This window comes from Ceratotherium simum, chromosome 7 (genome assembly GCF_057802395.1).
Source record: "Ceratotherium simum simum isolate JZ-2026a chromosome 7, ASM5780239v1, whole genome shotgun sequence".
Taxonomy (NCBI): Eukaryota; Metazoa; Chordata; class Mammalia; order Perissodactyla; family Rhinocerotidae; genus Ceratotherium; species Ceratotherium simum.
Window position 1 is genome coordinate 85,312,583 of NC_141906.1, and position 24,189 is coordinate 85,336,771.

The window sequence follows — 24,189 nt, forward strand, 5'->3', positions numbered from 1 at the left end:
GTGGAGTGAGATGTTCCCTTTGTCTCTCCCCTCTAAATTACAACCAAACAGACATCCATTAACAGAGGATCCCCCATACAGCACAACAGGAAGCTTAAGACATCCAGGCAGCTATACATCTGAATGTGGGTGGACTGGACCCCCAGGAAGCAGTGGAACTAGGGGAGCAGCCCGCACCCCCAACCGCAGCTGCAGTGGTCTAGGAGGTGGTTCCTCATGCAGTGGCCAGTGTGGCAATCCTGAGTGTGAGTGCACACCTGGGAGGTGGCAGCAGTGGCTGGCAGCAGTCCTGCATGCACTTGAACACCGGGGGATGGCACAATGGCTGGTGAACACTCGAGCCGCAGCAGCAGCAGCATGGCAGCAGCCCCACCCCACGATGGTCAGTGGAGCTGTGGGAGAGGCAGTGGCCCGATCTGCACAGTTGCAAGCAGACAGGGCAAGAGCACCCAGACACCAGTGGTGGCACCCCTGACACCAACTCCACCAGTGGTGGGGGCTGCATACAAGTTCCAAGATCCCTAGGCTTCCACCAGTAACAGTGACACCTGTGAACCCAGAGCACTGGCAGTGGCGCAACCAGCACCCCCAGACAACTGAGGAACAGCAACACAGGTGGTGCATGGGACAACAACATCTGAGGCCATGGAGAGCCAGTGGAGGAACACAAGTCCCAGGCAACCAGAACCAAGGTAACCAAAGGCATACCCCCAAAAGAGAAGGTGATTACTACCACAAATGTGCCAGCAGAGGGTCAATTCATCAAACACCATGAAGAAGTACAGCAACACTGCAAGATAGAAGTAAAATGACAACTCTCTAGAAACCAAATCTGAAGTCACAAAAGTTTACAATCTAACTGACAGAGAATTCAAAATAGCTGTCATAAAGAAACTCAATGACCTACAAGAAAACTCAGAAGGACAGTTTAATGAGATCAAGAATAAAATTAAGGAACAGAAGGAATACTTCAGCAAAGAGATTGATGCTCTAAAAACAAACCCAAACAGAAATGCTGGAGATGAACACAATTAATGAGATAAAAAATAATATAGAAAGCATAAAAAATAGAGCAGACCTTATGGAGGAAAGAATTAGTGTGCTCGAAGATAGAAACCTAGAAATATTTCATGTGGAGGAGGAGAGAGAAATAAGTTTCAAAAACATGAAGAAATTCTTAGAGAAATATCTGACTTAATTATGAAAATTAACATAAGGATTATAGGTGTCCCAGAGGGAAAAGAGTGGGAGAATGGAGCAGAAAGCTTATTCAAAGAAATAATAGTGGAGAACTTCCCAAATTTGGAGAAGGAACTTGACATACAAGTACATGAAGCTAATAGAACTCCTAATTACATCAATCCAAAAAGACCTTCTCCAAGGCATATAATATTAAAACTGTCAAAAGTCACTGACAAAGAAAAAATATTAAGGGCAACAAGAGAGAAGAAAATAACATACAAAGGAACTCCCATCAGGCTTTCAGTGATTTCTCAGCAGAAACCTTACAGGCTAGGAGAGAGTGGAATGATATATTCAAAATACTGAAAGATAAAAACTGTCAGCCAAGAGTACTCTATCCAGTGAAATTCTCCTTCAGATATGATGGAGAAATAAAACCTTTCCCAGACAAACAAAAGCTGAAGGAGCTCATTGCCACTAGACCTGCCTTACAAGAAAGGCTGAAGGGAGCCCTTCTACCTGAAACAAAAAGGCAAAGGTTTACAAAGCTTTGAGCAAGGAGATAAATAGACAGACAAAATCAGAAAATTACAGCTTTATATCAGAATAAGTTAGCAAACATTTAGTTATAACATAAAGGATAAAGGGGAAAAAAGCATCAAAAATAACTAGAAGCACTTCAATTTGGTCACAAACTCACAACACAAAAATGAATAATTTGTGACAAAAAAACATTAAAAAGGAAGAGGAAAGGGATGGAACCTGCTTAGGCTAATAGAGTTAAGAGGCTATTAGAAAAATGGCTATCTCATCTATGAGATCTTTTATACAAATCTCATGGTAACCAAAAAACAAAAAATCAGAGCAGTGTCACAAATCATAAATAAAGAGAAAACTGAGAAAACCATCAGAGAAAACCACCAAAAGGAAATGGCAGACAGAAATACAAAGAAAAAGAAATAATGGAAATATAGAACAACCAGAAAACAAAAGATAAAATGGCAGTATTAAGCCCTCATATATCAAAAATCACTCCAAGTGTAGATGGATTGAATTCTCAAAAGACATAGAGTGGTTGGATGGATTAAAAAACAAGACCCAATAATATGCTGCCTCTGGGAAATGCATCTCAGCTCTAAAGACAAACATAGGCTCAGAGTGAAGGGATGGAAGATTATACTCTAAGCAAATGGCAAGCAAAAGAAGGTGGGTGTAGCCATACTCATCAGACAAAGCAGACTTCAAGATAAAAAAGATAATGAGAGAGACAAAGATGGGCACTATATAATGATAAAAGGTACATTCCACCAAGAAGACATCGCACTCGTTAAGATATATGCACCTAACTTGGGAACACCAAAGTATATAAAGCAACTATTAATAGAACTAAAGTGAGAAATTGACACCAGTACAATAGATAGATCATCCAGACAGAAAGTCAACAAGGAAACAGTGGCCTTAAATGAAACACTAGACCAGATGGACTTAATAGAGATATATAGAACATTGCATACAAAAACAGCAGATTACACATTCTTCTGAAGGGCACATGGAACATTCTCAAAGATAGACCATATGTTGGGAAACAAGGCAAGCATCAATTAATTAAGAAGATTGAAATCATATCAAGCCTCTTTTCCAACCACAATACTATCATACTAGAATCAACTACAAGATAAAGCTGGTCAAGTGACAAATATGTGGACTAAACAACATGCTAGTGAACAACCATTGGATCAATGAAGAAATCAAAGGAGAAATCAAAAAATACCTGGAGACAAATAAATGAAAACACAACATACCAATTTTTATGTGATGCAGCAAAAGCGGTACTAAGAGGGAAATTTATAGCAATATAGGCTTACCTCCACAAACAAGAAAAACCTCAACTAAGTAATCTTAAACTATGTCTAAAAGAACTAGAAAAAGAAGAACAAACAAAGCCCAAAGTCAGTAGAAGGAAGGGAATAATGAAAATCAGAGGAGAAATAAATGAAATAGAGACTAAAAAAACAACAGAAAGGTTCAATGAAACTAAGAGCTAGTTCTTGGAGAAGGTAAACAAAATTGACAAACCCTTAGCCAGACTCACTAAGAAAAAAAGAGAGAAGGCTCAAATGAAATCAAAAGTGAAAGAGGAGAAATTACAATGGACACCACAGAAATACAAAGGATGATAAGAGAATATTATGAAAAACTATCAACCAACAAACTGGCTCCTGGAGAAATGGATAAATTCTTAGAATCATACAACCTCCTAAAACTGAATCAAGAAGAAATAAAGAATCTGAATAGACCAATCACAAGTAAAGAGAGTGAAAGTTACCAACAATCTCCCAAAAAACAAAAGTCCAGGACCAGATGGCTTCCCTGGTGAATTCTACCAAACATTCAAAGAAGATTTAATTCCTGTCCTTCTCAAACTCTTCCAAAAAATTGAAGAGGAGGGCAAGCTTCCTAGCTCATTCTACAAAGCCAACATTACCCTGATACCAAAACCAGATGAGGACAACACAAAAAAAGAAAATTACAGGCCTATATTGCTGATGAACATAGATGCAAATATCCTGAACAAAATATTAGCAAATCAAATACAGCAATACATTAAAAGGATCATACACCAGGATCAAGTGGGATTTATACCAGGGATGCAGGGATGGTTCAACATTCACAAATCAATCAATGTGATACACCACATTAACAAATGAGGAACAAGAACCTCATGATCATCTCAATGGATGCATTTGACAAGATATGGCATCCATCAACGATAAAAACTCCGAATAAAATGGGTATAGAAGGAAAGTACCTCAACATAATAAAGGCCATATATGACAAGCCCACAGCCAACATCATACTCAATGGTGAAAAACTGAAAGCCATTCCTCTGAGAACAGGAACAAGACAAGGATGCCCACTCTTGCCACTCTTATTCAACATAATACTGGAGGTTTCGGCCAGAGCAATTAGCCAAGAAAAAGAAATAAAAGATATCCAAATTGGAAATGAAGAAGTGAAACTCTCACTATTTGTGGATGACATGATTTTATATATAGAAAAACCAAAACAATCCATCAAAAAACTATTAGTAAAGTTACAGGGTACAAAATCAACATGCAAAAATCAGTTGCATTTCTATACACTAATAACAAACTAGCAGAAAGTGAAGTCAAGATTACAATCCAATTTAAAATCACAACAAAAAGAATAAAATATCTATGAATAAATTGAACCGAGGTGAAAGACCTATACATCAAAAACTGTTAGATATTATTGACAGAAGTCGAAGAAAACATAAAGAAATGGAAAGATATTCCAGGTTCCTGGATTGGAAGAATAAGCATAGTTAAAATGTCCATATTACCTAAAGCAATCTACAGATTAAATGCAATCCCAATCAGAATACCAATGACATTCTTCATGGAAATAGAACAAAGAATCCTCATATTTGTATGGAACAACAAAAGACCCTGAACAGCTGAGGCAATCCTAAGAAAAAAGAACAAAGCTGGAGGCACCACAATCCTTGACTTCAAAATATACTACAAAGCTATAGTAATCAAAACAGCATGGTACTTGTACAAAAACAGACACTCAGATCAATGGAACATAATTGAAAGCCCAGAAATAAAACCACACATCTATGGACAACTGATCTTTGACAAAGGAGCCAAGAACATACAATGGAGAAAGGAAAATTTCTTCAATAAATGGTGTTGGGAAAACTGGACAGCCACATGCAAAAGAATGAAAGCTGATCATTTTTTTACACCTTACACAACAATTAACTCAAAATGGATTAAAGACTTGAATGTAAGACCTGAAACCATAAAACTCCTAGAAGAAAACATAGATAGTACACTCTTTGATATTGGTCTTAGCAATATCTTTCGAAAAGCATGTCTACTCAGGCAAGGGAAACAAAAGAAAAAATAAACAAATAGGACTACATCAGACTACAAAGTTTCTGCAAGGCAAAGGAAACCAGGAAGAAAATGTAAAGACAGCTCACCAACTGGGAGAAAATATTTGCAAATCATATATCTGAAAAGGGGTTGATTTCCAAAATATATAAAGAATTCACCCAACTCAACAACAAAAGAAACAAATAATCTGATCAAAAAATGAGCAGAGGATATGAACAGACATTTTGCCAAAGAAGATATACAGATGTCCAACAAGCGCATGAAAAGATGTTCAACATCACTAATTATTAGGGAGATGCAAATCAAAGCTACAATGAGATATCACCCTACATCCATCAGAATTGCTGTAATCAACAAGACAAGAAATAACAAGTGTTGGAGAGGATATGGAGAAAAGGGAACCCTCAAACACTGCCAGTGGGAATGCAACCTGTGCTGCCACTATGGAAAACAGCACGGAAATTTCTCAAAAAATTAAAAATAGAAATACCATACGATCCAGCTATCTCACTACTGGGTGTTTATCCAAAGAACTTGAAATCAATAATACAAAGAGAGTTATTCACCCCTATGTTCATTGCTGCATTATTCACCATAGCCAAGACGTGGAAGCAACCCAAGTGCCCATCAACTGATGGATAGATAAAGAAGATGTGGTGTGTGTGTGTGTATATATATATATATATATATATATACACACACACACACACACACAATGGAATAGTATTCAGCCATAAAAAAAACACAAAATCATGCCATTTCCCACAACATGGATAGACCTTGAGGGTATTATGTTAAGTAAAATAAGTCAGACAGAGAAAGACAAACACCGTATGATTTCACTCATATGTGGAAGATAAACTAACACATGGGTAAGGAGAACAGACTGGTGGTTACCAGAGGGGAAGGGGGGAGGGAGGGTGAAAGGGGTAAAGGGGCACATATGTATGGTGACAGATAAAAACTAGACTATTGGGGGTGAACAAGATGCAGTCTGTACAGAAACTGATATACAATAATGTACACCTGAAATACAATGTTATAAACCAATATGACCTCAATAAAATCATTTAAAGAAAAAAAGAACAATAAACAACAACAACAAAAAGAAGATGCGGTATATATACATACAACAGAATAGTACTCAGCCATATAGAAAGACAAAATCTTGCCACTTGCCACAACATGGATGGACCTTGAGGGTATTAGGTTAAGCGAAATAAGCCAGACAGAGAAATACAAACACCATATGATTTCACTCATATGTGGAAGATAAGCAAACACATGGATAAGGAGAACAGATTGGTGGTTACCAGAAGGGAAGGGGTTGGGGGAAGGATGAAAGGAGTAAAGGGGCACATATGTATGGTGACAGATAAAAATTAGACTATTGGTGGTGAACACCATGCAGTTATACAGAAACTGATATGTAATAATGTACACCAGAAATTTACACAATGTTATAAGCCAATAGGACCTCAACAAAATAATTTAAAAAAATTATTAGATATGAAAGATCTGAAAGATGTGGAAATAATAATAAGAATAATAAAAGTAATCACGATAAAAAAAGATGCTCCACATCATATGTCATCAGGAAAATGCAAATTAAGACATCAATGAGATACTACTACACACCTATTAGAACAGCCAAAATCCAGAACCACGGACAATACCAAATGCTGGCAAGCATGTTGAGGAAGAAGAATTCTCGTACACTGCTGGTAGGAATGCAAAATGGTACAGCTACTTTGGAAAACAGTTTGGAGGTTTCTTACAAAACTTACTCTGACCATACGACCCAGCAATCAAGCTTCTTTGTATTTACCCACATGAGTTGAAAACTTATTTCCACACAAAAATTAGCCAAAACTTAGAAGCAACCAAGATGTCCTTCAGTAGATGAATGGATAAATAAATTGGTACATCCAGACAATGGAATATTATTCAGCACTAAAAAGAAATGAGCTATCAAGCCATAAAGAAACATGGAGAAACTTAAATGCATATTAATAAGTGAAAGAAGCCAATCTGAGAAGGCTTACATATTATATGGTTCCAACTATATGACATTCTGGAAAAGGCAAAACTATGGCAGCAATAAAAAGATCATCGGTTGCCAGGGGTAGGGGATGGGAAGAGATGAATAGGTAGAGCCCGGGGACTTTGGGGGCAGTGAAAATACTCTGTATGATATTGTAATGGTGGATATATGTCATTATACATTATACATTATATCGACATCGATAGAATTTACAACACCAAGAGTAAACCCTATGTAAACTATGGACTTTGGTGATTATGATGTGTCACTGTAGCTTCACCTCTGGTAAAAAACGTACCACTCTAATGAGCGATGTTCATAGGGGAGAGGCTGTGCATATGTGGGAGCACGGGGTATATGAGAAATCTCTGTACCTTCCTCTCAAGTTTATTATAAACATAAAACTGCTCTTAAGTCTTTTTTAAAAAATTAAAACACTAAAACAAAACAAAACAAAAAAAGAAAAAGTAAAAGAGAACTAAAAATAAAGAAAAAATCTTGAAAGCAGCCACAGAGAAATGATGCATTACCTATAGGGAAACCCCCGTTGAAATTATAGCCAATTATGAGACATGGAATACAACCCTATTCTATGAAAGTCAGAAGGAAGTAGCACAATATTTTTCAAGGGCTGAAAGAGAAGAAGTACTAACTTCAAGGAAAACTGGTTTCCCTTTAGTCATATAACACTTCTGACACCAAATGTTTCGGTTTTTCCACATCATGCAATTTTCCAGTTCTCAGCAGATACCAACTTGTGTGTCCTACAATTTAACTCAATTCTGATACTAACTGCCCAGAGTTAGCACAGACTCCACAGGTTAAGGGCTCAGTCCCACATGACTACCCCCACTTTCAGATGCCAGTTCTAGGTTGTCATCGTAGAGATGACCCGTTATAAATCAGGGTTTCCCACAACCCCTTCCTCATGTTCAATAATTTGCTAGAACTGCTTACAGAACTCAGGGAAACACTTACCTAGGTTTACCGGTTTATTATAAAGGATACAACTCAGGAACAGCCAGGGAAGAGCTGAATAGGGCCAGGTGTGGGGAAGAGGCATGGAGCTTCCACGCCCAATCTGGATGCACCACTCTCTGTATGTTCACCAACGTAGAAGCTCCCTGAAGTGTTCCCCTTCGGTTAGGGTTTTTATGGGTGCTTCATTATGTAGGCACGATTGACTAAATCATTGGCTATTGGTAATTGACTCAACCTCTAGCCCCTGTCTCCTCCTCAGAGGTTGGAGTTGTGGGGTGGGTTGAGGCTGAAAGTTCTAACTCCTCATCCTTATAGGGGCTTTTCAAAAGTCACGTCATTAACATAAACTCAGGTGTGTTTGAAAAAGGCTTGTTATGAATCACAAAAGATGCTCTTCTCATCCCTATCACTCAGGAAATTCCAAGGGTTTTAGGAGCTCTGTGACAGGAACTGGGAACGAAAACCAAATATATATATTTCTCCTTATATCACGATATCACACAACTGCAAATTCTCTATCTGTCAAAAGTATCTTTCAGAAAGAAAAGTAGGATGGTATTGTTCTAGAAAATGAAGAGATGGTTTAAGCATTTGACAAAATACAACACCACTCATAATAAAAAATCTCAGCAAATTAGGAACAGAAGGGAACTTCTTCAACTTGATTAACAACGTATACACAAACTCCACATCTAACATCGTACTTAATGGTGAAAGAGTAAGTGTTTTCCACCTGAGACTGGGAGCAAGGATGTCAGCTCCCACCACTCTTATTCAACATAGTACTAGAAATTCTAGCTACCATCATAAGATAAGAAAAAGAAATAAAAGATATACAGATTTGAAAAAAAAGAAATAAAGCTGTATTTGCAGATGACATGATTGTCTCTGAAGAAAATTCCAAGGAATTGGATTTTCAATTCCTATAACAACCTCCTAGAATTAATAAGTGAGTTTACCAAGGTCACAGAGTACAAGGTCAATACAAGAAACTCAATTGCATTTCTTCTATATGCTAACAATGAACATACTGAAACTGAATTTGAAAATACAATCCATTTAAAATCGCTCAAAAGAAAATGAGATACTGAGGTATAAATCTAACAATATATGCATAAAATCTGTATGTTGAAAGATCATAAAATTCTGATGAAAAAAGTGAAAGAATACCGAAATAAATGGAGAGACATAGCATGTTCTTGGATTTGAAGACTCAACATAGCAAAGATGTAAAATCTCCCCAACTGGATCTATAAGTCTAATGCAATTCTCATCAAAATTTTAGCATGGCTTTTTGTGGAAATAGACAAGCTTATTCTAAATTTTATACAGAAAGGCACAGGCCTTAGAATAGTTTAAAAGATCTTGACAAAGAAGAATAAAGTTTTGTGGCTGTGAAACCAAATTTATAAAACAAGGTGTATTCAAAGAAGTTAAATATTATACATCTGTGTAAGATGTAGAAAGTCTCAAGAATCCATTGCTTCCAACCTAAGAATGAGAAAAAGATGGATAACCTACAAAATTCTCCAGGAGCTGAGGTTTCAAGAGGAAAGTATACCTGTAGAGTGAGACAAGAGAAAAAACCCACAGTAGTCTCCGAAAACTGTAGTTTTCAGCTGTATTTGCATGATTTCAACCTCATGCCACAGGCCTTGTTCTTCCAAATGGGAAAAGAAAAGCAAGGGCTTCAAGGAGAAGAGATCAGATTTCTCTTTTCCTCACAGGTACTTCAAATCTAGCAAGTCCAAACCTGGGTTCATCACTCTTGTCCCTCTATTCAAACCTTCATCACGTCCTGTGTTTCTGATCTCTGTAAATGTCACCACCATCTGCGAAAGTCACGTAAGCCTGAAACATGGGGGTCATCCCAGACCCCTTTCTCTGTATCACTTGCCTCATCCGACCAACTGTCAAGAGTTACCAACTTCACTGCACAGATTTTTCTTACATCCACTCCCTCCTCTTGCATAGTTTTACCAGCGTGAGAAACACAAGAGCCCTATCCACGGGTGACACGTCTGTTGGGATGACTTGTCTGTTTCTCATCCAGCCTCCACCTTGTACCAAGTAATCTCCATAAAAGTATTTTCCGACCTAATTCTTGCTTGAAATCTCTGGAAAAAGACTGAGCTGCTAGGTATTGCATCCTCAGCCCTCCCTGACCTGCCTCCTCCTGATCTGATCTCTCCAGCCCCAACTCAGGCTACGTTGTAACCAAAGAATTCCAAACTGTAGTTTCTTGCACATACTATGTAGTTACTTTTCAGTATTCCCAAGGGTAGGAACAGCATTCCCACTTTTCTTTGCTCTGATAATTCTCATTCTTTTACCAACTCAGTTTGAGAAAACTACTCCTCCAGGGTAGGCTGTACGTCGTCCATTACACCCTGCAGAATCTTTATTTTAGCATTTACTCATCGTATTGAAACTGTTTTATTGCGTGCACGCCCCCATCCATTTAGTCCGAAAGCGCTGTCTGGAACCAAAGGGCCACTCACTAAAGTTGCTGAACCGGCGGAATCAGAACTTTCCTGCTCTCGGGTAGGCTGGGCTGTCCTCGTCCTTTCCTCCCCCTCAGCTCCGCCTTTCCGTCCCAATTGGCTGGTGACACACAGTTTAGGAAAATCGAGGTCAGGGCTATAACCCAAGACCCTCCCGCCTTGCCTCCACCAGCTGAAAGGCATCTGCGCAGACAGGCGGTCGCACATCCCGGGTCTCACGCAGGGCTCTGCCCTTCTTGCAGCCCAGAGCCCGAGACCTTCTCCTTGCGCCGCCCGGCAGCCCCGGCTCCGTCCCTGGGACCTCGGCTCCTCCACTTCACGGGGATGGGTTCCCCGCCGCGCTCCAGGTGACCGTCTCCGGCGTTCCCTGGGCCGCGCCCATCCCGCCCTTCCAGGCGCGGGCGTCCCTTGAGCCCCATCCCAGCTTCCCGATCACCCGGGAGCCTCCTGGACCTCCCTCCACGTCTGTCAGCCAGTCAGCCACAGGCATTTATCGCGCTGGGCCCTGGGGACATTACTGGGGGCAACGGCCCCTTTGGATTGAGGTGCCCTTCTGGGCCCTCAAACCTGGCCAAGACTCGCATTATCAACTCCCCTTTCAAGCTTTCTCTCCTCCACTCTTTCTTCTGCCGGTACCTGAGCTACCCCGCCCTGCTGAGGATCTGTCCATTGCCCCAGATGGAAGAAAATCAGTGTGGACGCTGACAAGGGGCTCCAATTGCCAGACACTGTCCTTCCTGAACCTGGTGGATGAAGTGCTGGCACCTCTCATGGAGCCCCTTACCCCACCTCCACCTTCTCCCAGGACCCCCTCCCCCAGGGCCCAGCCCAGTCCTGATCCTGGCTGCAGGCTGCTGGGACTGAAAGTCTGTTGGCAGCTTTCTGTCCTGACTGAGGGGGACTGTGGGGCCCCCCGGGTGTGCAGGGACCTGGGTTGACCTGGGTAAGCCAAAGGCTTCCCGCACCTTAGGCCAGCCTAGGAGTCCTGCCTGTGAGGAGAGCCTCCTCTGAGGCCCTTGCCTCTAACCTGCCTCTAGAGCAGCTTTCTGGTCCTTGTAGCTTGACGAGGCCAATGCCTTCCCCTTGCCATTGTTATTTCTTTCTCTTTTCAGCCCGTGTCTCTCCTGGAAAAGAATCCTGTGCATCTTTTTCCTACCATTTATCTTATCAGGTTTTCCTCCTCGAGTGAAACATAAAAAGAATCTTATATCTGGAAACGCGTGGCCTCAGCCACTCCAGTACAGGTTTGCTTGAGCGGGGAGAGGGGAGCTTTCTTCCTTTCTTGGAGAAAATACTATTGGAAGCATGCATAAAGCATGTCCTGCTAACAAGAACTTTTTTTGCTAGGGCTTTGGCAGGCTCTCCTCTCTTTCTATTTCTCTCTCTCTCTTAGTCTCTCGCTCTCTCAGCAGGTTTAATTGGTCTCATCTGACCCCTCTCGAGCTGAAGGACCGATCTGTGGGACTTCAGACTAAAAGCACAGTTGGGAGTAATCCGTACTTCACCCTGGAGGGTGACAAGTTCCTGATCTTAGGGGGCTCCATCCACTATTTCCGAGTGCCCAGGGAGTACTGGAGGGACCGCCTCCTGAAGCTGAAAGCCTGTGGCTTCAACACTGTCACCACGTGAGTGTTGGCCCCTAGCCCTCCGTGGCCTTGCTACCTTATGAGGGCTCATAACATCTGCATCCAGGCTCAGAGCCTCTGGTTTGGGAGCCTGGCCTGAGGGTTTACCTTCTGAATAGTCATTTGCAGCATGTGCCTGTTGTGCTTAAGCACCACTTACATCTGGTACTTAGTTTGCTGTGGTCAAAGCCTTGGATAGGGGTTAATGGGAGAAATGGAAAAGGAGTAAGTGATCCCCTCAGGAATCTCTCTAAAGGGAGAGTTGTTGGCTCCCTTAGGAGCACTCAGTTTAATGATGTATGCTCCAAGTATACTTACAGATAAACACATGGCATTTTTTTTATTGATGTCATAATAGTTTATAACATTGTGAAATTTCAGTTGTACATTATTATTTGTCAGTCACCATATAAATGTGCCCCCTCACCCCTTGTACCCACCCCCCCAAACCCCATTTCCCTGGTAACCACCAAACAGTTCTCTCTGTCCATGTGTTAGTTTATCTTCCACATATGAGTGAGATCATACGGTGTTTGTCTTTCTCTGTTTGGCTTATTTCACTTAACAAAATACCCTTCAAGTCCATCCATGTTGTTGCAAATGGGATGATTTTGTCTTTTTTTATGGCTGAGTACTCTAATGTGTCAATTGTCATAAGCCACACTGAAGCTAGTATTTCTTAACCTTTGCTCTTTCTGGCAGATTCCTTGACCATAAACCTGAGGGGGAACGTATAATTGTACAGGAGGAGAGACTGGTCCAGAAGTGGCGAGTCAGGGGAAAGGAAGGGCACGCAGGTCCTTGTATTCCATTGTATATATATACCACATCTTCTTGATCCAGTCATCAGTCGAAGGACACTTGGGTTGCTTCCACTTCTTGGCTATAGACAATAATGCTGCATAGGGGTGCATAAGCCTCTTTAGATTGTTGATTTCAGGTTCATTGGCTAGATTCTCAGTAGTGAGATAGCTGGATCATAAGGTATTTCTGTGTTTAATTTTTTGAGGAATCTCCATACTGTTTTCCATAGAGGCTGTGCCAGTTTGCATTTCCACCAGCAGTGAATGAGGGTTCCTGTTTCTTTACAATCTCTCCAACATTTGTTATTTTTGTCTTGGTAATTATAGCCATTCTAACGGGTGTAAGGTGATATCTAAATGTGGTTTGGTATGCATTTGCCTGATGATTAGTGATGCTGAATGTCGTTTCATGTGCCTATTAGCCATCTGTATATCTTCCTTGGAAAAATGTCTGTTCGTATCCTCTGCCCATTTTTTGATTGGGTTGTTAGTTTTCTTGTTGTTCATACGTGGTATTTTTAAAACAATTTTTATTTATGTATATGGAGACGAACATGTAGAGGAATAATAGCAGTATCAAAAAACGAACATATCAGGACATACCCGAATCACTAACATATTTCACAGCACAAAGGGAATGAGTCCTGCAGCTTGCTGATTAAGAGGGTCTTCAGTCCCAGCTCCGCCTCCAGCCGTCACATCTCAGGGCCCTGGTATCCTCGTCTGTATATGGGCAGAACAATAATTGCCTCAAAGGTTGTGCTGATGATTAAATGACATAAGACCTTTATCTTATTTATGTGAAAAATCCCTATCACAATGCCTGGCATGTATATGTACTCAATTATGGTGGCACAAAGAAATATAAACCCAGTTTAGTGTATCAGAAGAATTTAAATATAAATTTAACATATTAAATATAAATGTAACATGATAAATTTAGCATGCTATCTAACACAATTACGTGTATAGTGACAAAAGGTAACACGTATTTGGGATGTACTGATGGCCAGGCATTTTCTAAGCATTTTCACACAATCACTTAGTCCTCACAGACGTGCTGAGATGGATGGCGTAATTCCCACCGTGCCTGCTAGAGAGACAGAAGGACAGCAGGCTTAATGAGCACCGTCAGGATGGGCGTCTCCTCCAGGCAGGACTACGCAGTCGTGAATGTGGTGCCGCCAAAGGCATGTGCAGAGCAAAAGATCCTGTCTGCGCACGTACTAATCAGATAAAAACCATGCCCAAAGCAAAAGTCATACTTGAATTAGCAACAGTGGAGCTCCTTTCGTAACAGACCTACTTCCAGAAAAACCGTAAAACTCAAGAAAGTAGGAGTCAGTAAAGGAGGATTGAAGGGTGAGCCCGAAGAAAAAGTTCTGTGGAAGGTTGCATTGTGGAAGCTGCATCTAAAAGGATGTGTGGTGAACTTCACGGGAACAGTCTTCTGGAGGCGAGGAGAAAGGCAAGGAAGCCCACCCTTGGTGGGACAATCCTGCCGTTCCCAGAACACAGCGAGGCTGTTTTACATATGTCTACCATTATACAGTAAGACAACCAATTTCCGTCATTCAGTGGACATGCAGTCTTTACACACAGCCAGGCATGTTCTCAACCTGGAAAGTATTCATTCCCTTTATCCCTATAGCAATCTTGTATGGTGAGCAGTGTTATCACTACCTTTCGTCCACGAGGACACTCGAGTGAGGAGAGCTAACAGCCCTTCCCACAGTCACACAGCTGGTGGCAGCGGAGCTGTGCTTGAGTTCAGTCCGGCTCCAAGGTCCAGCTTCTAAACAGTTCAGCCACCTTTCATGGGTGAGGATTTTGCTTACAGGCTGAGAATTACACTCACAGCAGTTTGCAACCCTTATTGCAGAGTCTTGTTGTAAGGTCTAAGTGCCCTTTGCAAGGCATTTTATCATTTTATGGTGCAGAATATATTTTTCTGTTTCTTGATGAGATGTTTGTCATCAGCAGTTAGAAAGGTGTCTTGTTTTCAGGTCAAGCTGTGGGATTTATTAGTTAACATCAGGGAAAAGTAAAGGCAGTCCAGAGAAGCTCAGACCCACACTATAGAAAGGGAAGAGCAGAAGAATGCTAGCAAAACTCTGTGGGGCATGTAATGTAATGTTGTACATCTGTATCTATATTAATTATGTTAATTCAAAATATTTAGGTTCCCTTGCCTTTCTGGGTTAATTCTACATTGCTTGTTGTGGATTATGCTTATAATATATTGAATTAAAAAAAAAGAAAGAACCACTGGATGTCCTCACATGCCTACAGCCTGACCAGCAGTGCAGCAGGACCACAGAAATGCAAAAAGGAGAAATCCGAGAAGCCCCTTTTCTCTTGAATGTCCCGCCACCGCCCTCTTGTGGCAAAGCTAAGCATCTTACTCACTGTAAAGGAGAAAATGCTTCCAGGGCTCTGTCCGTTATTGCAGAGCTGATACTAAAGGATGAATTTGAAGCTGACAGGCAGTAAATTGATAATTGCCTTATCTAATATGCAAAGAATTTAATCATAAATAATTGTTGAGTTTTATTGAGAGCCTCTTTTACACCTATCGAAGGGATTAAATGGTTTTTCTACACTCTTCTCTTAAAGCAGTAAATTACATTGACATTTTTTCTGATATTCAACCAATCCACAGCCCTGGGATAAATTCTGTTTGGTTATGAGACATGCACATGGGCATGTGCGTGCACACACACACACATAGATTGCTAGACTTGATTGGCTAGTGTTTTATTGCAGGTATGTATATTTATGATTATAACTGAAATTGATTTAAATTTTATTTCTGTTTGTGTCTTGTCCAGTTTTGATATCAATCGTATAATAAACTCATTATCGACTGAAGTAAAGAGTCTAGGTAAAGGTTAAATGAAGGAGTTTATTCTATAATCAAACTGAGGCACTCAAGTCCCAGGAAACAGTCCAACAGAGGATTCTGAGGAGCTGCCCCGAGGTCTACGGAGCTGAGTGCAGTTTATATACTTTTCACAAAGTGGTGTGCATGCAGGACAGGGCTCACAGATCTCATAGTCAGCTACTCCAAGGATAAGGGGAACTTTTTGGTTACGTGTCAAACAAGGCTTGTAATGTTGCTGTTCTCTCTGTGTGGAGGGAGGCAAGGTCCAGGGTCGTTACTTTTTGCCTCAATCTCTAAGAAATGCAGCTGGGAAATGTGAGAGCAAGGTACCCATTATGTCTTCCTGTTGCTGATTCATCCTGCTGGCATCTTCAGTCCTGAGACTAGGACTTGCAAGGTCATCTAGAGACAGGCCTATGAGGCCTGCGTGGCTGCTTCACAGCACAGCGGGGATTTTATTGTACTGACTTGAAGCCTATGCAGCTTGCTTGTTAGATTTGCCTGTTAGACCAGGGAGAGGGGTCCCAGCTTCCTTCATATCATCAAGTGACTATGTCTTCTTTTTCTATTCACTGAAGATATTTTGCAAAAGATTTATCTTTATCCTGAACGTTTCTTAAAATTCACCTGTAAAACTCTGTGACTACCATATTTTCTGGTTGTGAGGTGAAGATTTTGGGGACAATATAACTTTCTTCAGTGGTTATTGTTTAACTCATGTTTTCTATTTCTTCTAGAGTATATCTTATTTTTATTCTATGGATCTTTTTTCCTTTCCTTTCTTCTTTTGGATTGACTGAGACTTTAAAAAATTCTCCTTTCCTTCTTGGAAGTTATACATCATATTGTGTATTTGGGCTTTTTTTTCTTTTTCGTTACCCAATTTTGTCTAAGCTTTTAGTCTTCAAAGAACTAGCTTGTAGCTTTATTAATCTGCTCTATTTCTTTGTTTTCTATTTCACAATGTCTGAGTTACATTTAATTTCCTTTCTTCTACTTTATTTGTTTTGGTACCTCCCCGCACTTCTCTTCTTCTTGTCTCCTGAGTTGAATATTTAGCTTATTTTCTTTCCAGGATTTTATGATTTCTAATATATTTATTCAGGGATATGAGTGTACCTCTAAGTAATGCTTGGTTAGATATCCCACAAATTTTGCTATATAGTACTTTGAAAATCATTTTATTTCAAACGTTTCGGCAATTTGGGAATATGCTTTGTGTTTTAGTGATTTTTTAATTTTACTTTTTACTATTTTTAAAGTGTAATTTTCTAATTTAAGTTGCATTTGTCTTGAGATCACAGACTATGTGGTGTGGATTTTTTGGAATTTGTTGAGATTTATCTTGTATTTTACAACTGTTCCATGTGTTTTTTAAGAATGTATTTGCTCTATCTCTTGGCTACTGAGTTTTCTATGTATTTATTAGGTCCAGCCTTTTAATTTTGTTGTTCAAATCTATACCCTTACAATTTTTTGCTGTTATTATCTTTGTTTCTTAGAGAAGCATTTTAAATCTTCCCACTATGACTGTGGATTTATCCATTTCCTCTCTGATATTCCTTGAGGCTCTGTTATTAAGAGTGTGGAAGGCCATGATTATTATATCTTCTTGATGGATCATTTTTTTTTTTTTTTTTTTTGGTGAGGAGATCAGCCCTGTGCTAACATCCGCCAATCCTCCTCTTTTTTTGCTGAGGAAGACGGCCCTGGGCTAACATCTGTGCCCATCTTCCTCAACTTTTATATGGGACGCCGCCACAGCATGGCTTGCCAAGCAGTGCGTCGGTGCGCGCCCGGGATCCGAACCAGCGAACCCCGGGCCGCTGCAGCGGAGTGAGCGCACTTAACTGCTTGCGCCACCAGGCCGGCCCCTGGATCATTCTTTTTATTATTACTTGATGCCTCTCTCAATATCTATTTGTGAGGGTTTTTTTTTTTTTTTTGCCTTAAAATCCATTTTGCCTGCTATGTAAGATTGCTAAAATAATTTTGCCTCATCTATATCTTTTTCTGTATTTGTGTTTTCAACTTTTTTCAGCAATTTTCTTTAAAGTAAATCACTTGTAAACATCATTTAGCAAAATGTTTTCCTTCTGTTCTCTCAGTGTAGAACCATAAACTTTACCATGCATATTTAAAGTCTTCGGCAAACCAACTTTTCATTCCTCCTCACAACAAAAGATTTTGAAATACAGTAAGTTCTGCCATAATGCAACATATGCATTCTTAAAAACCTCTGTACTATGCAAAACTGTGTAATAAGAACTATATGACTTGTGAGAAACAGGCGATTAGGGACACGACGTTCGAAAATTTGTTGGTGACACACAAAAAGGATAGTCACCTAGTAAAAATACCACCTAATAAAACTTTTACACATGTCCCTTTGGCCCTACACACTCAGCCCTCTGGGGGAGGCCCCTGGGGGGGGGTCCCTCTTGCTAAGGTCTAAAGGTGGCAGCTTCCTTTACTGTATCTCCATTATCTTCATAGAAATTCCTCTTCTATTCTTGTTTTGATCAATTCTTAGCAATAATTTCTTGAACATATGTAGACATTTGTTTTTTTTTTTTCGTTTTCTTTATGTTTTTAAGGGGTATTGCAAAGAATGAGGTGGTGAGTAGGATAATTTATGTATAAATCCAAGGAATCTAGAATAGAATTATTGGCAGCTTGGACTGCCGTTGGGTAATAGAGAAAGAAACTATTGAAAATAATCACTGTTCGTGTAATAAAGGTTTAGTTGCCATTGGAAACTTCAGCTTATTCCAACATAGAGCTGTCTTAGGTTCTGACGTGGGTTTGGGGTTGACCTAGGAGTTTAGAGGAAAGAAATAAGAAGATGCTCATTGTGCTTCTCTCTTCCCTCTTACAGCTACGTTCCGTGGAACCTCCATGAGCCAGAAAGAGGCAGATTTGACTTCTCTGGGAACCTGGACCTGGAGTATGTGCTGTTGCTGCTTCTGTGACCTGGCCTGGGGTGGGAGGCAGAGAGGTAGCTCCTTGGGGTTCATTAGGAGCCGTAGGGGCATCTTGGCTCTGCTTGAGAACCAGAGAGAGACCAGGGTCTGGAGCCTCGTTCTCAGGACAGTGGGAAAGGCTCTGCATCCAGGTCAAGGTCAGCAGACGCTCTGCAGCCCTGACCCTGTTACTCCCGGGGTCTGGGCCTGCCTCCTCTGAGCCCAGACCTCTCACTGCAGCCCAGAGGTGCCTAATCCCAAGTGTCGACCCCGTTCTGCAGTGTGGCCCAGCCACCTGGGCTGGGACAGGGGTTGCCCCTCTGGGGTGGCAAGGCCGTTGGGGTCAGGTTCACTGTTAGGGCCCCCCTGTACCCTGTCTGCTGCCCTCCTCTTCATGCCCCAGTGGGGCTGTGCAGACAGTCCTAGGCTGGGAGCTGGTGTAGGGATTCCCTACTCTGCTGGGGGCAGGGGCTGCGGCCTCCCCTTCACTCACCCCAGTCTCCCTGGTTGGCGAGGAAGGCAAACGAGGAGAGGAGCTGGCAGCTCCGCCACCCTGCGATGTGATGTGTGCTGGCTGGGCCTCGCCCTCCACTCTGAGGGCGTGAGAGTTGCTGACCTTGACCTCCCTAGGGCCTTTGTCCTGACTGCTGCGGAGATCGGGCTGTGGGTGATTCTGCGTCCAGGCCCCTACATCTGCAGTGAGATCGACCTCGGGGGCTTGCCCAGGTGAGTGGGCTAGGGGTCCAGAGTTGTGATTTAGTAAAGTAGTTTGCTTTACTAAAAAGTAAAACTTCAGTCTAATAGAATGAGCATGTATTCTGTGTCTTGCACTGTGTTCTGTGCTTTATACACATCATCTCAGGTAATGCTTGCAGTGGTGTGGTGAGGGGTAGGGACTATCGTAATCCCCATTTTACAGATGAGGGACTGGAGACATTGGTCTTGGTGCTTTGGGCTTATGGCCAAGAGTGTGTGTACGGGAGGCGAGGGGGACACATCAGGATGTTCATACTCTTCTTGCTCCGCAGGAGGGAGGGATGTCCCTCTTTTACTCCTGAAGTGGGAAGAATGGGAAGGGAAGCTTTAGAGAGTGGAAGGGGGGGTTCTGACAACTTCTGGGCTTGTTCTGATTTTTCTGACTTCTGATTTTTCTCTTTTTCTGTTAATGGAAGACCGAGTTCTCCAATGTGCTGAGCGTCCTCAGCTCCCCTCCCTTCTCTCTCATTTTTCTTTGCCTTGTTCTCTCATCTGTGATGTTGGCCCTCAGTCCAGATAACTAAGGTTCAGGATGAGAATCCAAGAATATTCTGTTATGTCTGCAAGCTGACAGGATTCCCTGTTAGTCCATGGCTCTGCCTCCGGGTGAGCACCTTCGCTCCCCTCTGTCAGGTAAAGGCTTTGCTTTTCTCCAAGATGAGCTTGCTCTCCCATCCCAGCTCAGGAGCAGAAAAAGCCTGACCTTGAGGGCAGTGGGTGTTTGAGAGAAGCAGCGATTCACCGTACAGGTTAGCTGGAGGCCCCGCCCAGCACCTTACAAGTCACACACTTGGGGGCGTGCTTACCAGCTTGTAAGGTCCTAATCTGTGCTTGAAGTTTTAGGTCTTAGAGGAAAAGTAACCCCGTGCCTAAGGTACATAGGCTGTGCTCACGAAAAATGTTTTTAATGAGCTGTAAAAGAATGGAGAGGAGTATTCAATGAAAGGTTAAAACACCCCTCGTTAAGACAAGGTGTCTGAGCCTTGATGGCGCTGAAAGCGTCTCCTCAGTTGTAGAGTGTCATGTTGACAAAGGGGTATCTTTTCTTCTAAATCCCACAAGTCTGTGAGAATGGTCCCAAGAAGCTCACGTGGTAACGTGGCTTTAGGACCCTGCTGCTCCAGGATCGTGGACTTGAGATGAAAAGATGTAGCACTGTGCAGAGGGAGCTCTGAGAAGGGCTGGCCAGCTTCTGACTCATCCTTACCCCTGTCTTCTCACCTCAAACACTGAGCTTGTCTGCTTTTGCCCCCAGCTGGTTACTGCAAGACCCCAAGTTGAAACTGAGAACCACCGACAAGGGCTTCATTGAAGCAGTTGATAAGTATTTTGATCATCTGATTTCCAGAGTGGTTCCTCTCCAGGTGAGGCCAAATGACCTTTCCTTCTTTCTTATATTTGTTTTAGGAAAATAGTTTGTAACGGCTTGTTTATGGAATAGGCCATGCAGTCTCTATGAGAAAGGGAGCTGACATTCCTGCAATTTGAAGTTCTAGACCCTCGTCTTAAGTACAGTCCTCACCCCAGAGCCTCTAGGAAGGCACATCACACAAGACAGGGACTGACAAAGGATATTGGTTTGTGTTTGTCATCGATGTTCTGAATGTACTTGATATGCACTAAACTCCTTGATCTTTATACTGCTTATTTCTACTCTTAAATTTTCTTTGTTGTTTTAAACAGTTAATACAAACGCTTGGTGAAAAAGCTCAAAAGAGTACAGAAGAGTTTATGGTGATATAAAAGTCTCTCCCTCCTACCCTGTTCCAAAGCCATTCAGTTGCCTTTTCAGAAGACAACCAATTTTTTTCAAAATTTTTTTTTATTGATGTCATAATAGTTTATAACATTGTGAAATTTCAGTTGTACATTGTTATTTGTCAGTCACCATATAAATGCACCCCTTCACCCCTTGTGCCCATCCCGCCACCCCCCTTGCCCCTGGTAACCACCAAACTGTTCTCTCTGTCCATGTGTTAGTTTACTTTCCACATATGAGTCAAATCATTTGGTGTTTGTCTTTCTCTGTCTGGCTTATTTCACTTAACGTCATACCCTCAAGGTCCATCCATGTTGTTGCAAATGGGATGATTTTGTCTTTTTTTATGGCTGAGTAGTATTCCATTGTATATATATATATACCACGTCTTCTTGATCCAATCCTCAGTCAATGGACACTTGGTTGCTTCCACATTTTAGCTATAGTGAATAATGCTGCGATGAACATAGGGGTGCATAAGCCTCTTTGGATCGTTGATTTCATGTTCTTTGGATAAATAGCCAGAAGTGGAATAGCTGGATCATAAGGTATTTCTATGTTTAATTTTTTGAGGAATCTCCATACTGTTTTCCATAGAGGCTGCACCAGCTTGCTTTCCCACCAGCAGTGAATTAGGGTTCCCTTTCATCCACATCCTCTCCAACATTTGTTATCTTTTGTCTTGGTGATTATAGCCATTCTCATATGTGTAAGGTGATATCTTAGTGTGGTTTTGATTTGCATTTCCCTGATGATTAGTGATGTTGAACATCTTTTCATGTGCCTATTGGCCACCTGTAAATCTTCCTCGGAAAAATGTCTGTTCATATCTTCTGCCCATTATTTGATCAGGTTATTTGTTTTTTTTGTTGTTCAGTTGTGTGAGTTCTTTATATATTATGGAGATTAACCCCTTGTCAGATGTGTGATTTGCAAATATCTTCTCCCAGCTGGTGGGTTGAGGAGACAAGCAATTTTAGATTTTTGTGTGTGTTTCCAGATATTTTCTACACATATGGAAGCAAATTATTTATGCACATAATTGCATATATGTATGTGTGTGTATGTGTATACTTTTTTATATAAAAATATGCAATTCCCACTGGGCGTTTTTCTTTTGTCACTTGAAAAAATATTTTTGAAACCTGCCATTCTTTTTAGTGGCTGCATAGTATTTCATGATATCAATATGTCATAAGTCATTTAATTAGCGCCCTTGTCATGGACATTTGATTTTTCCAGTTTATGCTATAAGGAATAACTTGGTTCGTGTGTCATTTTGTACCTGTGTGACTGTATTTGCTATTGCTTACATTTCAGTTTGTTTTAATTTCATAAACGCGTAGAGCACAGACACTGTGCATTTTCCTTTCTTCATGGAGTACTCTGACCCTATGCACTTGACAAGAAATGCCTTTATTTTCACAATGTGAACCTACAGCACGTAGAACAGTATGTAACAAACAAAGAACATTATACCCTGAAGTCTACAAGGCAATAATTGTTTGATCATTGTGTTTGCTTTTTAAAATATAACTCTCTTCAAACAAGAGGGGGCACATGGTTATTATTTAAATAAAAATAAATCAGAACATATCTCTTGATATAGCCTGAGATGGGACAAAACCCAGAATTATTAGATAGTAGGCTAATAGCTTATTATCTTAGGCTCTTCTATTGGGGGAAAATATGATGCAGATCCAGCCCTCTATAACTAATTCTGAATTGTGAATTGATGTTACTCTTATTAGGATAATTATAAAGAGAAGAACTGGGGGATTAGGAATGGAAATAAAGTGAAAGAGTAGAAATAACGTTTCTGCAATACAGCTTCTGGAGAGGTGAGAAGCACTAAGGGAAGAAGACCTTGTCTTTAGGATGAAGCTCTGGGTCTGTTAGGTGGAATTGAGGTAGGTCTTTTGTAAGAAAGGCTTAAGCCATATGTTTGTGGCTGCATTTCTGCAATCCAGATGGGACTCAACGGCAGGAGTCAACATCTCTGAGCCTTACAGCTGGAGAGACTTTGAGTGTGTGGAAGGAAGCTGAGGCACAGCTTGTACAGGTGCAGGAGGCAAAGCAAATTTATAAACACCCCACTGAAGTCATGAGGTGGGAAATCCTAGGAAATTTTAAGAAGTAAGGAAGTATAAGTGCAAATGAAATGCATAGGGCTCATTATTACTAAATTATTAGCATTTTAAGGTCTTTCTGTTTGATTGGTTGTCTTCATTGTTTTAATTATTATACTTAAATAATTTTTAGAGTGTATTTACCGTTTTGCTTGGGACCTTTATTCTTCTAATCCTGTTTATTTCATAACGCAACTGTGAATTCTCCTGCAATGGAGTTTTTAGAAATCTCACCCTTCAAGTTGGGGAGAAGATACTGTTCAATAACATAAACAACTTTTCTCAATTCACCAGTTCAGGATACTTATGTTCATTCGACGAGTAATTATTGAGCACCTACCATGTGCCAGGCACTGTGTAGGAGCTAAACTTCCAATGGCGAGAAGGACAGACATGTCCCTGCTGTTTGGAGCTTGCAGTGCAGCGTAAGAGGCAAACAGCGCTTACAACATGAGTGATACTTGCCACAGTGGAGGAAGTGCGGGACGTCCCTAACAAGGGAGAAAGGGAGGTTTGGAGCATGTTTTCCGGAAAAAGTATCTTAAACAGTGACTTGAAGGGTGGGCAAGCATTAGCCAGGCCAGGGGTGATGGTCAGGAGTCTTCAACACAGATGAAGACCAGATGGCAAGAG

General features: G+C 41.1%; 1 protein-coding gene across 1 annotated transcript in view; it reads left to right on the plus strand.

The window, feature by feature from the left end:
- The first annotated feature begins 321 nt into the window (after window positions 1–321).
- LOC101397792 (beta-galactosidase-1-like protein 3) overlaps window positions 322–24,189 on the plus strand; it is a 63,488-nt gene continuing 39,620 nt past the window's right edge. The window contains exons 1-8 of the mRNA XM_087434095.1: window positions 322–382; window positions 10,599–10,677; window positions 10,861–11,554; window positions 11,697–11,881; window positions 11,996–12,262; window positions 18,828–18,896; window positions 19,543–19,638; window positions 20,924–21,032. Of these exons, the coding sequence (XP_087290221.1) occupies window positions 322–382; window positions 10,599–10,677; window positions 10,861–11,554; window positions 11,697–11,881; window positions 11,996–12,262; window positions 18,828–18,896; window positions 19,543–19,638; window positions 20,924–21,032 (1,560 nt within the window). The remainder of the gene's footprint in view (window positions 383–10,598; window positions 10,678–10,860; window positions 11,555–11,696; window positions 11,882–11,995; window positions 12,263–18,827; window positions 18,897–19,542; window positions 19,639–20,923; window positions 21,033–24,189) is intronic.